Source organism: Urocampus carinirostris, chromosome 8 (assembly GCF_059441175.1).
Source record: "Urocampus carinirostris isolate Australia breed hairy pipefish chromosome 8, RoL_Ucar_1.0, whole genome shotgun sequence".
NCBI classification, from domain to species: Eukaryota; Metazoa; Chordata; class Actinopteri; order Syngnathiformes; family Syngnathidae; genus Urocampus; species Urocampus carinirostris.
This window is the reverse complement of record NC_142356.1, coordinates 39,487,859-39,504,093: the sequence shown is the minus strand read 5'-3', so window position 1 is coordinate 39,504,093 and position 16,235 is coordinate 39,487,859. Positions and strand designations below refer to the sequence as shown.

Below are 16,235 nucleotides of genomic sequence, written 5' to 3'. Positions count from 1 at the left end.
GCCATGTTTCTTTATTTTGTTGCCCAGCCTTTTAGAATGTTTTTTGGGGGGTACTCTTGGCAACAAGATGACAATTATTTTAGCTCCCTCATAACCATTTCTTGAACTATGAGTATTTAAAAGAGTGCATGATTATATAAGTCAAGTATTTTTGCTTATTATTAAAATCAATCGTTTTTTTAATGAGGTTATTTTCAGGGCGCTAAATAAAACACAATGCCCTTTTAATAATAATAATAATAATAATAATAATAATTTCCTTTGTATTGTCATTCTTTGTAACAATGTACACAGAACGAAATGTCGATACACCTGACCCGTTGTAGCGAGTCGATGCAGCCGCAGCCAACAGAGGGCGCCGCCATTTTACCAATTAGGTATGACTCGGCCGAGGCGCGAACCAGCGACCTCCCAGTCTCAAAGCGGGCACACTACCATCTAGGCTACTGAGCTGGTTTTGAAATACACTTGGCAACAACAAAGCGACATTCGTTGCTTGCAATTTGTTAATGGCACTCAAACAAAATGATGCATTCATTGTACTATTGCATGTCAGTAACATCAGTTTTCTTTGAATTTTGACAAGTAGAGTGAAAAATTATTTGTTATGTGGCCAATTGCCTTGGTCAATGTCAATGTTTGTAATTGTCTAATTTCCGTGTAAAAATTTGTTCATCAATGACAATAAAGACAATTTGAATTATCATTAGACTCTGAAGCTCATTAAATCGATCAAGCCTTAAACATGAGGATATAGATAAAAGGATACATATCCGGTAATTAAAGCCCGCAGTGGCGATGCATTTTGTCATAAAACAAAAGGAACAATTCACGCTCCACAGATGCATTCGGCGCAGTTGGAACTTTCAAAGATTAAAAGAAACCGGTGCAACGTCCAAATGTTTTTCTTTACCAGTTATGTTCCAGATGTCTAAGTTCATCATTAGAATTAAGTTTTTCAAATGAATTTCACATAAAACCGCTAATTGTATCACTACCACGAGCATCGCCGACAAAACAAGTCGTTGAATTGGACAGGGGGCGCCGGTTTGATCGCCTGAAATTTTCACTGATTGGAATTAGAAGAAAACACCCGGTTGACTGTGTTTTACTCGAGAAGTTTTTAAGAAGTTACTATTAAAATATCTGCTTTGGCACTGAAAGGTTCGAATATAAATTAAAGGCTATTTTTTGATCATGTATTTTAGGTCACTGAGCATTTCACTAAATCTATATTCTAGTTAGAAGTAAGATTTTTTAGAAAACAACAATTTACGAGTAAGATATACTCATAGATGGTCTGCTGTTCAGGTGTTCTTAGGGGCTACTTGGTGACCACGGGAACTAGGCTGATGACCCAAGATCTCATTGAAAAAAAAACAAAAAAACATATGTCACAACAATGTGAAAGACACTTACCGCTACAAAGTTACCCTCCGCACAGCGATCGCAGGACCACTGGTTGCTGGTATCATCTGCTTCAACGCCATAGCAACCTAAAGATAAGTTTGAATTATTAAAAGATACCGTCTTTCACGTACTGTAAGTCTCTCTGGAGTATAAGTAGCACCAGCCAAAAAATGCATAATTAAGAAGGAAAAGACATGTATATGTCACACTCGGATTAGAAGTCTGATAAAAATAGAACTAAAAAAAAAAACATTGATATCATCTTGAAAGGCAATTTAAAATTACAATTAAATAGACAACATGGTATACTAACGTTTCACATTCGTGCATATCACTGTCCCTTTAAAACAACCGGAAGGATTCTATCAGCGCTGTTTTTATGGAAAAACACATTTGGCCCAACCACCCCCTGTGAACTAAACCAACCTTTGGACTTTTTTTGAAAAAAAAAAAAAAAAAAAAAAAAAAAAATCTAAAATAGCTTTTTGGGGATATTAAAAAACTGACACCATTTTGAGGACGTTGAGGGGGTTAAATAAAATACATTTTGGTGGTCTGGTTTGGAAAAAAAACAGTTATTAGGGTTATTTTTACTATATTGATGCAATTCATCCACATTTTTCAGATATTAACAACATAACATATAAAGTAATTCTGATAAAACTCGAGCATAAAGAACATGCTGACCATACACTCAGCTTCACTCCAAATCACTAAATCCAATGAAATTTGAATCCTCTGTGTCACTTTTACCGGCATGGAAGTAGAAAAAAAAAAAATATATACCGGAAAAAAACAACCAATTACTATGAGTTTTTTTGAGCAAGGAAACTGTGCAGTTTGTGTGAATTATTCATCACTGGACAAAATTTCAATCAAAATTTCCATCGTTCCATGCATTAATTCAAAAACTGGAAAGAACGAGATATTTTCGCTCGAGGAGCGGTCTTGATTCGTTCATTTATCGTGCGCATGGCTGGGTTAAAACACGGAGCTTTCCTCTGCGAGGCGCCGCGCAAACACACACTGACACACGAAGCAGCGCTCCTCCTCTTCGAACGTAAAGCCTCTAAATAACACGGCGCGCAACTGAAAATGTCTACATTTCAGGTAAAATTTGTGCAATTTTAAAATATAATCATCATTATTTTGCCGTGCACTCGCGTGCCACTGGTTAACCCCTCGCTTGCCACTGCTGGCACATGTGTCATAGGTTGCCGACCCCTGTAGGGTCGCGGGGGTGCTGAGCCCGGGAGACATCTTGAATTGATTGTATGTATAATATATATATATATATATATATATATATATATATATATATATATATATATATATATATGTATGCATGAAGAAAATTAAGGGAGTACGGTCATCTCATCCAGGTCCAGCAACATTACAGTAAAAGAAATGGACAATGACGTGTATAGCCATCAACAGCAGTGGAGCAATTGGTATACCGCAGTTTGCAGTGTGCTTGCACTTTGTTAAAAAAACTGACGTCGTTCTAAAGTACAAAAGCTTTGGGGAGGACAAGAGGTGTTTCGCTTAAAGTAGAGCAAGTCTTTTACAAATAACAAAGAATAGGAAATCAATTCTTAGACACATTGACTTAAGAAAATTATCCAATGTTTCTTGAGACCTTGAACAGATTTTTTCATACTTTATGCAAAACAAAAGCACAGCACTGCTGCCGGAAGGGAGGCAAGGATTAATGGCGTCTAATTAAGAAAATGTCGGTCTGGTTATCACAACGATATGTGGGTTTGTTTGGAACAGTAAATTGTATATATTGTAACAACATGCGGAATTTTGGCTCGAAAGTCAACGTACGTCATTAATGTCTTCATTTCAACGAATGTGTTTTATATATCAGCATTTTATTATAAGAAAGAAATCTAGCTGCAAAACTCATTTTTGGTTGTTCAATATGTAAATAGTCCCTAACTGATTTGTTAAAAAGAAATTTAAAGAGTAATTGTTTTTAAATTTGTCAATCATATAGAATCATTGCTTTTATGTAAAAAAATTGCAAAATTTCTTAAATATAATTTGTAAAACAAATGCCTACTTTGTGTTTTTTAATGTCTTTGCTGTCATGTGAAAAGGTAATAATCATTTGTTTTCATCCTCAAAACATGCACATTTATGTTCCCCCAAAAACTATTTTAAAATAGGTGTACAGGTTCAAAAACCGTCACACTTAAAACGACAAAATGTCTAGTTTTAATCAAACACATTGATGATCGGAGGATAGAAATTGGAATTTAAGAATTAAAAATGAGAATTTGAAAAACTTTCAACCAAAAGCACATCAATAAGAAAGTTCATTGGGTTAACAAAAGAAAAAACATTTGCCAATTAATCAATTAGTAGTTGAACCGTTGAGAAGGTTTACACATAGGTGGATTCCATTTATCGTCGTTAGTCATCTAGATCAACATTGAATCATTCAGAGATCCTCATTGAACTTCTGGACAGAATTTGCTGCACTGAAAGTAAAGCGGCTGAATCATTTTGAGTTGCAATCTCCTAGTGTGGCGTAAAAAAAACTTTTATAGCGGAAGGTTCTATACAGCAGCTGCCAGAAAACAATGGGCCACGGACCGGCACCAGTTGCTGTGGGTCGCATGGAACTGGGTCGCACAGAAAAAAATAAAATGTACATTATTTTAGAAATAAAAGTTGCCTTATTTTTTCTGCTCTCTCCGTATATAATGTGCGCTTTATGTGAACAAAACAATTCAGTTTGAGAGCGTGGTATACGTGCGAGTTTTTATTTCAGCAATGATTGACCAGTCGAAAAATCTTGCTGACCATATTTACACATCATTGGATGCAAAGAGATTTGAACCCGGGTCTCAGCGGTGAAAGCGTTGAATTTGATCTCATCATCACACTATTGACTATGTTGGTGAATACGTATTGACAACAGAAACTAAAAACACAATACCAAAATAAAAAATAACAATGTTACAATTTAATCATTGCCCCGCGTATCCAACAACGTGGTACCGTAAAAAAATTGTTAAATTGGATTAAATGTAGCGTATTTTCCGGATATACGTTTTTTTTTTCATAGTCTGTCTTATACTTTTCAATATCATTGAGTTTCAACCTTGCCCACAAAGTAGAAGCAGGAGGAATCTTTCGTCTACCTTCCAAGTGAGGGGAGTTGTTTACCAGGAAAAGTGACACGGAGGATAGATACTGTAATTAATTGGATTTAGTGATTCGCAGTAACGCTGATGGTTTGGTGAGCATGTTCTTTATATGGTGGAGTTATCTGAATGACTCTTGATATGATATGCTGTGAGTCCTGCGACTGGCTGGCAACCATTTAAGGGTATCCCCTGCCCACTGTCTTGATAGCTGGGATGGGCTAAAGCAACCCCGCAACCCTACTGAGGATAAGCGGTGCAGATAACAGATGGATGTTTCGTCATTACTAACGTATATGAACATGTCTGAGATATACACGTACATGTAACGTTAGTATACCGTGTTCTCCATTTTAATTTAATTAAATTTTAAATTGCATTCCAAGACATTTAGCGACATCGTAGAGCCTGTCAAGAGCTTTGTATATCTGGGGTCCATGGTGACAGACAATGGGGACCTAAAACCAGAGATTCTCCGCAGAAGAGCCCTGGCAGCATCTGCTCTGCAGTCTCTCTGGAAACCACTCTGGCGGCACCAGACCATCGCACGCAAGACGAAGCTCCGCATTTACAACCTCGCCGTACTCCCTATCCTGCTTTATGGCTCAGAAACATGGCCCCTGAACGACACCCTGGCCACAAGAATCGATGGTTTTGATAGCAGGGCTCTCAGAACCATCGAGAACATCAGGTGGCCCCAGCGAGTCTCCAATAAAGAGCTCAGAGCCCGCACGTGCCAGCCCCAAGCATCTTCCTTGGTCGCACAACGCCGCACCCGCTGGTTTGGCCATGTCCTTCGTCTACCACCAGACCATCCGACACGAGCCATTCTCCAGTTTGACCCAAAGGCCGCAGGCTGGAGACGACCACGAGGGAAACCCCGCACTCGATGGCTCGACGTCGTTGCGGGCGACCTCCAACAACACGGAGTTGCCGTAGAGGATGCAGAACAGCTGGCACAAGACCGCCAGCATTGGAAAAACCTGGTTCATCTGGTCGGCTCAACGCACAGGGACGGGACCCCCAGACCTTCGCTGGAGCAATAAGTAAGTAAGTAAGTATTCCAAGATGACATGCATCTTTTTGGTGTTGGTTTTTCCCATATTAATTTCCCAGAAAAATGTGACTTTACAGTGCCAACCTTCACATGTTTTTCCTTCCAACTATGCATTTTTTTGTTGATGCAGCCTATGATCCAGAGAGACTTATAGTCCTGACAATACGGTTATGCCTTTACCTATGTCATTTACATCCCTAGCCCAGTGATTACACAGTGGATTTGCAATTTGGCAATTATTATCATTTGTTATTTAAGCTAGTGTCATCATCTGACCGAGCCTCGATAATATTACCAGATATAAAAATGGTTCATGGCATAAAAAAGGTTTGGACAACTGCTTTACAGCATGAAAAGGAAAACACAAAAATGTATGAAAACAAAAACCTAAGACATAAAAGATGGACTTGCTATGGTATAATTCTTGATCTCCATATCAATGCTCTTTGCGTGACAAGACACTCCACCCCCAAAACCAACTCCCCGCCGCAACGGGCATTGGAGACAATATTTTTCCATTCACACATTTTGTTCTCTGTAAGCATTACGTCTGACTGACAGCAGCAAAAACATACACACAATGAAAGCCGCCACTTTGTGTGAATGTTGTATTCCCTCGTTTTGATCTATGTCCTTGGTTAGTCAGAACAGAATGAAAGTGTCAAGTTGAAACCAAATACGTATCGTGGTTTGAAGAAAAAAAAGGGGGATAGAAAATTGAAGCGAAAGAAAGTCTATTCAAAACAGGATGCTGCTTTTAAATTCAACCACAACTAGGGGTAGGGTGATATTGCTATAATGTCATAACACGTTTTTTTTCCAAACACAATTACGAACTCCATTTTTTGCAACTAATTGACACATTCAGGATCTTTTGCTTTCATATCTTTAAAAAAAACACCTGACATTTTATAAAATGTATGTACTTTCTGGGCATGGATTACTTTGCATCAGGGGTCGGCAAACTGAGTCGTAGGCCGCTTTTTTTGCAAACGTGCACAGGGGCCGTGCTAGAGGAAAAAAAAATCTGATGTATCTATTTTTTCATATGCCGATAGAGTGTCTTAAATCAGATACCTCGCCAATACATGAGGGAGATAGATAACATAAGCCAATCGATATTTTGTATTCACCTGCACAAGTTATGGTAAATGTACTGCATTAATATAGCGCTTTTCAAGTCACTGAAGTCCTCCTAAAGCGCTTTACAGTGTACTACACATTTTACTCATTCACACCCACACACCGATATCCAGAGGCAGACATGAAGCGCGCCTACCTGCTTAATGGGGGCATTAGGTGCTTGGTGTCTTGACTCAAAACATTAAAGCTCGGAGTAGTGTTTTGTTGTCTATTTGTTAATAAAGGGACCATTTTATCCAATTGGTTTTGAAACACACAAAATACAAAAATAATTATTTTCTTTGAAAAATAAAGTTAGTATAGCAAGAGTCACAGCAAAGTAATGTCTTCATTTTTGAGCACAGAATTTGATCATTTGCATGAAAAACACAATGCAATAGGTCTACTTCACAATTGTTTTATTGCATTCATTGCATAGTCGGCGACATCCTGTGGACATATTGAAAACTGCAGATCATTGACTAGAAACTGCTCGTTTTTATACTGCTTCTCTCAGCATCTTCTTACAGGCCAGATCAAATCTGTTGGCAGGGGTGATACCGCCCATAGGCCGTAGCTTGGGGAGCAATCGTTTAAATAGTGCACATTTTTTTATCATAATTTCTTTTGTTTGACTTTAAGCACCAATGCCTGGAAATAGCCTCTCGGGCCGTGTCAACAATGGTAGCATTGGTAGAGAAAGGTGTGACACTAGCTATCTGCTAAACTTTTAAACATTAACTGCTTTATTGACACCTAAAACTAAAGCATAGCTAGCGACCAAAGAAATGAAGTCCGTTAATGTGGCTAGCTGCAGCATTTTATAGCCGTTCCCACAATGCTAAAATTAGTTATTAAGCTCCCTAACTCTGGCATTAGTTGCCAAATTTTTTATCAATAATAAATAAAGTGATGCTGAAGGTTAAAGGGAAGCTAGCCACTATGTTCGCCAATAAGGGCTATACAAATGACTTGACTTGACAAAGTGGCTGACAGCTGTGTTCGCAGCCATCCACAGAATGCATGCATTTCTAATTAAGGGCCCGGTCACACAGCCGTTTGCGGCTGAATCAGGCCAGAAATTTCGGCCTGTGAGGCGGACGCTATTGGACGCTTTGAGCTCGCCATACAGACGAGATACAGCAGTGCTTAATAAGCGGTCAGAAATTCGCGCGCGGGTGGCAGCGCGAAAAAGTTTTGCGCTGCTCAATTCTTTAGAGCGCGGGTACACAGCCTTTCACGGGCGTATCGAGGCTGAACCAGAAACAGACGCTGTTGGGCGCTGTTGGACGCTTTGAGACCGCCATATAGACGAGATACAGCAGTGCTTTACTCGCGGTCAGAAATTCACACGCGGTTGGCCGCGCAAAAAAGTTTTGAGCTGCTCAAAACTTTGAGCACGTGTTAACCGTGGGCGGCACACGAGGTAATGACGCGGAACGACGTGCTCTGGCCGCGGCCAGGGCGTGGTTACACATGGGTAGGACGGGAAATTTCAGCGGGTAATCGTGGGTGGAGCATGGTAATAGCATGTTCTGCGCCTGTATCGCGGTGTTATTAAGTGAAATTAGCGTGTTACGCGTGTGACGGTCAAACGCCTTTCTCCGCGTATATACAGCGCGATTTGCCGAGCACACGTCAGTTGTGCTCGAGACGTCAAGGGGTGAACATGGATCCCTGTCACCGTAGTGACCTTGTCTTAATCCATTTTTATTTCTTGACATTTCTTTTCATTTCATAACAAAATAATAAAATCAAAATGAAAAACTATTACAATAATAACATATTGGCTTCTTCGGTGCCATAGCTTGAAATCTTGATCTTCACGGGACTGTGTCTTGAGCGGTTATGATTTCTACAGCCCGGTGTTATGCCGAGAAATACATCCCTGCCGAGATTTGCATCCCCTCGCTACTACAACCACTTTTACCTCGTTTTATCTTACTTTTATATCACTTTTAGGGAATGTAATGGCGAACATATAACCAAAACCACTTTGTCTTGCATTTGTTGGGAATGTAATACAACTTAAACCATTCCGTCTTTGTTTTTGTTGTGAAAGTAATCGAACAGTAATGCACACCGTATATAAATCCTCCCCCCCTCGCGTGAACGCGCATTCTGCTGCGCTTCCAACAAAAGCGATCGTATTCTATATAAAACGCTTATTAAAACAATAAAGCGAGCTAATTATAACAATTGGGAGATCCTAGTCTATATAACGCGTTTATTTAAACAATAAAGTGCGATCGTATTCTACAAAATGCGTTTGTTAACGCGGATGAAAAAGTCACCAACGTCAATGCACGCTTCCAACAAAAGCGATCGCAGCAGAATGCGCGTTCACGCGAGGGGTGGGTTGCGTAGGAGTCGGATTTGGGCACAACACAGGCTCGGGAGCTTTTATACCCGTGGTCCACACAAGAAAATGACGCGGAAATGACGCGATGAGGAAGCGGAACAGTCGCCGGCGTCTGTTTTGCGGGCATACCACCGATGAACAGCGGGTTGGCCAATTTTGCGCATTTTCCATCGCGGGCAACCACGGGCAAAAAAAAACGCAAAATTTTAGCCGTGATTCAGCCGCAAACGGCTGTGTGACCGGCCCCTAAGGTCCAGGACACTGGCATTTGCTGTAATACTCTTAGCATTAATTAGAAAATTTTAGCCTACCCCATTTAAGACATGGCAACTGTAAATTAAAAAAAAAAAAGTTGCCGCTTCTAGCACCATTGGAAATAGGAGTATTTTTTCATTGAAATACGAAACAACTGCGTCTGCCGAATTTGCCAAAAGACTGTGGCTGTTTTCAAAGAATATAATATCAAGAGGCATTGCCAGACAAAACATGATGACTACAACAAGCTAACTGGAAACGAACGCTGTAAAAAGATGAAGCAACTGTAAGCTGTTTTACCGGCACAACAGCCTTTTTTCACAATACTCTGCGAGTCCAATGAAAATGCAACAAAGGTGAGCTACAAATGCAAGCTATAATGCGTAACACTCTTCACCAAGCACTGCAAACCTTTCACGGCGAATAAACTGTTCAAAGAATGAAGGGTGAATAGTTGGCTCTCACACATTTTTAGCTTGCCAAATCTAGCGCGCTTTCTAAAAAGTTTGGACCTCCCTGCACAAAAGCCATTCCAGGGACTGTTGAAACAGATTGGAATTGACTTGAGAGACGATTTAATGATCTTTGTATTTTGTAGGATCACAATATTGTGCAAGTCCTTCACAATGTAATATTGTCATCCCCGTACCATAGCTATGTATGAGGCCTTTTATTTTCTAATAAACAAAATTTGTGTATGACCTTTTTCCCTCTGCCGTCCAGCACTGAACCACACAAAACATCCAGTCCTGTCTCACCTCTTTCCTTTCCGGAGATCGCATAACAACAAGCGAGAGAGGTTTCGACCCTTCCTCGCCGACAGCCTTGAAAGCAAACTTGTGGTTTTGTCATCAGTGTCGAGTGGCAGCAAAAAGCTGTCGCGCTTTCTAACCGCGAGGAAGTGGAGCAACCTTACGCATAGAATACAAAATGTGCAGGGCTGCACCGCATAAGTAACACCTACGCTCCTCTCGGATCAAACAGCGAGGGATCAACACGGTGGGGATTGAAGGCGTCTTATGGATAAGCTATGTCACTTTTCGAGGTAAGGGGGATTCCCGGGGCCAAACATTTAGGGATCTGAAAGTGTGTTTGGATTTAAGATTTTGGAGGAATTGTGAGTGAATGAAGGATTTGAATAATGTCTTGTGTCTGCATCTCCACATGGAGGTCTACAGAGAAAAGACTTGTGGATCGGAGCAGGAAGTACGGGAGGAAGCACCCTCGTTCACTCGACTGGGGAAAAAATATACTTTTAATCCCAAAAGCGGGGTGGAATTTTAAGGGAAAAATGATTCAGAGATTAAACCTACTGACCCTGTAAGAAGCAAAAAAATCGAGAAGGAAAATATGGTGAACGGATGGAATGGGTGGTAAAGGAACTAAGGAAACTTGAAACTATAAACCTACTTGTCGTGCTCTGTGTTTTGCCACAGAAAAAAAGATACCTTAGAGCAGGGGTCGGGAAACCTATGGCTCACGAGCCAGATATAGTTCTTTTCATGAGTACATATGGCTCGGAGATAGAATTCGGATCATGCTAAATTTGTCTAAAGCGTTCATATTCTGAACACCTCAGAGTCCAGTTTGGTGTGTGCATAATACATGTAATGGGAGTATTATAAGCAGCCCAGTCCAGTATATAAAGGTCACAGCCCAACTCCAGCCTACAGTCGAGGTGTCACAACAACATACCTCATTTTGAAAATCTGTTAAAAATCCTTGATATGGAAGTTCATTAAAAAAAAATGCATGTTGAATGTTAAGACACTTTGTGAGGAAAACCCACAGAACAAACTGTAAACACCCAGAAACTCAAGCCAAACACACAGAGCAATTTGATTGGTTGGTCAGTAGGAGTGGGCGGAGCTAAGCCCACAGCACACACACTCAAATATGTCAGTTTCCTTGTTTGCAGTGTTTTGTGACATTTTTACAAAACAGCTCTGCTTGCACCTTGTTTTGAAACCAATCCTTATGAAAAAGATTAAGGTCAAACTGAGCATCAACAATCTTAACCAACTACTGGAGGAAGACATGTTTAAAGCTGTATACAGTATTTGTTGATATAGGACGCAGGCTCTGGCATTGTTCTTATTTTATTAATTTGATAAAATCATCTAACGTCACAAAGTGAAATAAAATGCGCTAAGAAATAATTAGAGAGCTATTTAGGTTTTTTGTACCTTTATACGAGTTGCTGTTAAGCCCAATTGTATTTTCTGCAATGTTAGTTTTGGGTCTAAGACATTAGTCATGTTAATCGTGTTGAAATTATAATTTATTTACTGTAAAAGGTTTCAGAGCGCTTTTAAATAAAGTTTTATTTGAATTCGTACCAAATATTATATGTTTCTTTTTGTATTATTAAAAAATTCTGACGCCGATTTTTACGCTTTAACAGCAAATGAATATCGGCTCCAAATATCAGTTGGAGGCCTCCTTTTAATGCTAATAATCCTATCGGTATCGGCCCTGAAAAACCCATATCAGTCGATCACTGGATAAAATACTTATGTTATTTACACTAGTATCTGATACGTACTTGCATGCACTTGAAGGCAGCATCCCTGGCAGGAAAGCAAAGGGGACGTGCCGTCATCCTGCAGCAGGGGATTGGTCGGCGTCGGAGGGCAGTTTTGCTCACGGAAGGAAAAGCAGATTTCTGGAATCAGGGGCTTGGATTTCTTTAGACAGTGCACAGAATCTTTTGCAGAAGATAAAGCCGTTCCATCTTCTGCCGTTTTGGGGAAACTATCCTCTGTTTTTTCTTCACCCTGGAGTTAAAAAAAAAAAAAAGTGCATGTGATATTGTTTTGAACATGATTTATACCTAAATATTTTCACCCAACTTTACCAAAAATATATTTACAGGTGGCAAAAAAGGAATTATTTTTCAATTTGAGATACAGTAACATTCAGAGTATAAGCTTTTGACCCTGCAGCTAATGCAATGATACAGCTCATTTATGCATTTTTCTAACGGCCACCAGGGGATCCCGAGCAGTAAAGGTTAGAGTGAGACAGGTGGAATATATATGCCAAGACACAAGTTTAATAATAATAATAATAATAATAATTTCCTTTGTATTGTCATTCTTTGTAACAATGTACACAGAACGAAATGTCGATACACCTGACCCGTTGTAGCGAGCCGATGCAGCCGCAGCCAGAGGGCGCCGCCATTATACCAATTGGGTATGTCTCGGCCGAGGCGCGAACCAGCGACCTCCCAGTCTCAAAGCGGGCACACTACCATCTAGGCTACTGAGCTGGTATGTATGTACAAAAGGTTTTTTCCTTTAAAATGTACTAGGTGCGGCTTATAATCAGGTACGCCATTGAGTCCAAATTTTATAGTAATAAACAGCAAACTTTTGTTTTCCTATTTTACTAAAACTATAGCTTTTTTTACATATTAAAACAGTTTTTAAATAAATGGGCAAAACAATAAACGATTTAAATTGACAAAAAATATATAATTTAGGTACTATTGTTTCTAATAGTTTATAAAAATTAACAAAAGCTGAGAGACAGGCACTGAAAAAGCTGCGGTCAATCATGGACAATTCATCACATCCACTACACTGCATCATCTCCAAACGGAAGAGCACCTTCAGTGACAGACTGCTGTCACAGTCTTGTTCCACGGACCGACTGAGATCATTTCTTTCTCACACCATGAGGCTCTTTAACTACACCCGGGGGAGTAAAAGCCCACATTAAACCACACCCACATATTTGCATATTACCCTATTTTTATTACAGTGTGTAATTTATGTAGCACTATTTAAATACTATATCAAAACTTTACATTGGGTATTTATGTATTATATTCCTTCTCCTTTATTATTGTTTTATTTTCAACACAAGGATCCTGCTGGAAGGGTGAATTTCCCTACGGGTATGAATAAGGTATCTATCTAAATACAAATTTAGTCAAATAAGATGCACTTCAAAGTAAAACATGTTTTTGACTTGCACACCTTTGCTCAATAATTGTTCTAGTATATTTTTAAAAAGGCTTAAATAAAATAAGTACATTAAGAGCTATTTTAGAGTTGGCATACAATATTTTTTGAGGTATTGAAAAAATACCTAAATAATAATAATGCTTTCAACATTTTTTAATTTTATAAACTATATTTTATTTTCAAAAACTGTTTTGGTAAAATAAGAAAATTAGTTTTATAGTTGGCACAATTATTATTGATATTAAGGTGTCATCTTTCATATTTTTGAAGAAATATTAGTTTGAATAAATGTGTAAAATAAACTTTGAAATGATTTATTTTACTTATTTTATGAAGTTTGTTTTTTTGTACCAGATGAGAAAACATAGTACCCATATGTCTTTTGAATATAGGTCATTTATTTTTTAAATTATTTAATAAAATACAATTTTAAGAGTTGTTATTAATATTCAGGTGTTTGTTGTTAATTAAAATAATAGTGTGAATTAATAAAATAAGAAAAATATATTTAAATTGATGGTGCTAGTTTAACATTTTTACTTTTAAATAATGTATCTGACTTATTATATCCATTTTATTCTTGGTGATTTTTACAGAATAAAAAGAGAAATAGTAAAAATGTGTTTATTTGAGATAATAGTTTTCATATTTTATTTTTTTTAATCGTTTAATTAAGATAAACTGAATTTTCAGAATTAGTGGAGTTAACGTTTCGGTTCCAGTTTTCTTATCCATTAAAATTATTTGTTTGAATTAATAAGGAAAATTTAAAGTGATTTTCAAATTGAGACAAAACACGTGCCAGTCAAATAAAAAGGTTTTATTTCTAAACAATTTACTTGAAAAAGTACAAAATAATAATATGTTGCCCATGTTAAACTTTATTTTACAATTTTACTCATTTTTCAAAAATAGATTTAGTATTTGAAATTTTTTTTTCGTAAAATAAGAAATAATTAAATGAGAATAAAAGTATGTGCCAGGGCGAAAAAAACGTTATCTTAAATAAACAATTCCACAAATTTTCTCTTACTAGACTTTTATCCAACTAAGATCCAGAAATCAGTATATCAGAATTAATAAACTAAACATCACTCTAAAAAAAACCCTATGTTTTAAGGTGGGTTGAAATCTGTTAAGAGTAGTATCCAACTTCCTGTAAGAAGTAAATCTCTTCTAAAAGAGGTTGCTTGCGGGAGGGGCAAGGGGCACCGTTAGGTCCAACACAAAGTGATCTGTACTCAATATTGATTTTTCCATCACCAACTAAGTGAGTACAGGTCAGAGGACAGCAATATTTAAAGTGTGCTAATGCATAATGAGTGACTGTCTTGCAATCAATGCACACGGTTGGATGTACAAGGCACACATATCAAGAATATATATATGAAGGGTTTTTTTTGGTCAAGTACATGCAGGCATATATTTTAACAAAAACCCTTCGAATAACGGACTTTAAATTAATTTTGGTTCATTTAATTATTGTCTAAAGATTTGGAGAAATACATATAGAATAGCTTATTTAAGTACAGAAGAAAGCTTTTAGGATTGTGAATAAATCTGGGTATGAAAAAAATAAAAACAAAATCCAACATGTTTAAATTTGAAAATATTGTGAAATTTGAATCCCGATTCAACTTCAACTTTATCGTCAAAAATGCTATATATACACAACCACCACAGATGAAATAACTTCCTTCTTCCTGCAAGCAAACATGCAAATAACGAATAGCGCCAAGGTATTTAAAAAAAAAAAGTATGCATTACCCACAAACGCTAGTCAAGCACACAGAACAATTTGATTGAGTGAGCGGAGCTATGCAACAGAGCACGCTTCCCTCTCTCGCATGATCCCACTCCACTTAAGGGAAATACATCCATAAAAAATTGTTTGGATTTTTTTGTGAAAAAATTACAAAATAACTTGTACCTTGTTTTGAAGCCATTGTTTTAAAAATAAAATTAAAGTCAGAATGAAAACACAAACACCACATTTAGGGGGCCATGCCAAACTCAGCTTACCTGATAATATGGCATAAAAAGCGTGCAAACGGCGCAAAAGGGCTCCATGGTGGCGGCGTGAGCGTTGTATTCCCTCTCAACTGTGAAGCAGCTTTTCCGGTTTTGCCAAAGGTGGATGAGCGGCTTGGCCCATGCTTCCATTTCGGGTTCGTCGTCCTCGTCGGCGAAACTCGCTTCAGATGGCTCCAGGTCTGGACATGTGGACATTGATTGTGTGTGAGTACCATATATATTTGCATAATGCAGTGCTTTTTAACAAAAACAAAAACAAAAAAGTTTGGGTGCGTGTTATACATAAGGTTTTATGGTAGAACGTTGCCGTATTTAGCCAATTATTGATCAGTCAAAATATTTCCCTGACCATATTTCTATAACAGGATTCCAACCCAGGATTCCAACCCCGATCAAAGCGGTGAAACCCTAACCAAAATCGAACTTTTTGGCAACAATGCAAGACGTTAAGTTTGGCGTAAAAGCAGCGCAGCTCATCACCCTCAACACACCATCCCCACAGTCAAACATGGTGGTGGCAGCATCATGGTTTGGGCCTGCTTTTCTTCAGCAGGGACAGTGGAGATGGTTAAAATTGATGGGAAGATGGATGGAGCCAAATACAGGACCGCAAAAGACCTGAGACTGGGACGGAGATTTGTCTTCCAACAAGACAATGATCCAAAACATATAGCAAAAGCTACGATAGAATGGTTCACCAAAAAAACATCAAGGTGTTAGAATGGCCAAGTCAAAGTCCAGACGTCAATCCAATTAAAAATCTGTGGAAAGAACTGAAAACTGCTGTTCACAAACGCTTTCCATCCAACCTCACTGAGCTCAATCTGTTTTGCAAGGACGAATGGGCAAAAATATCAGTTTCT

The 16,235-nt window shown here is 38.3% G+C and overlaps 1 protein-coding gene across 2 annotated transcripts in view; it reads right to left on the bottom strand.

The window, feature by feature from the left end:
- kdm4c (lysine (K)-specific demethylase 4C) overlaps window positions 1-16,235 on the bottom strand; it is a 57,213-nt gene that overhangs the window by 20,676 nt on the left and 20,302 nt on the right. For both annotated transcript variants that reach the window (XM_088342684.1, XM_088342685.1), the window contains exons 13-15: window positions 15,361-15,551; window positions 11,910-12,141; window positions 1,420-1,496 (exon numbers count right to left, since the gene is read on the bottom strand). In XM_088342684.1, coding sequence (XP_088198810.1) covers window positions 1,420-1,496; window positions 11,910-12,141; window positions 15,361-15,551 — 500 coding nt within the window. The remainder of the gene's footprint in view (window positions 1-1,419; window positions 1,497-11,909; window positions 12,142-15,360; window positions 15,552-16,235) is intronic.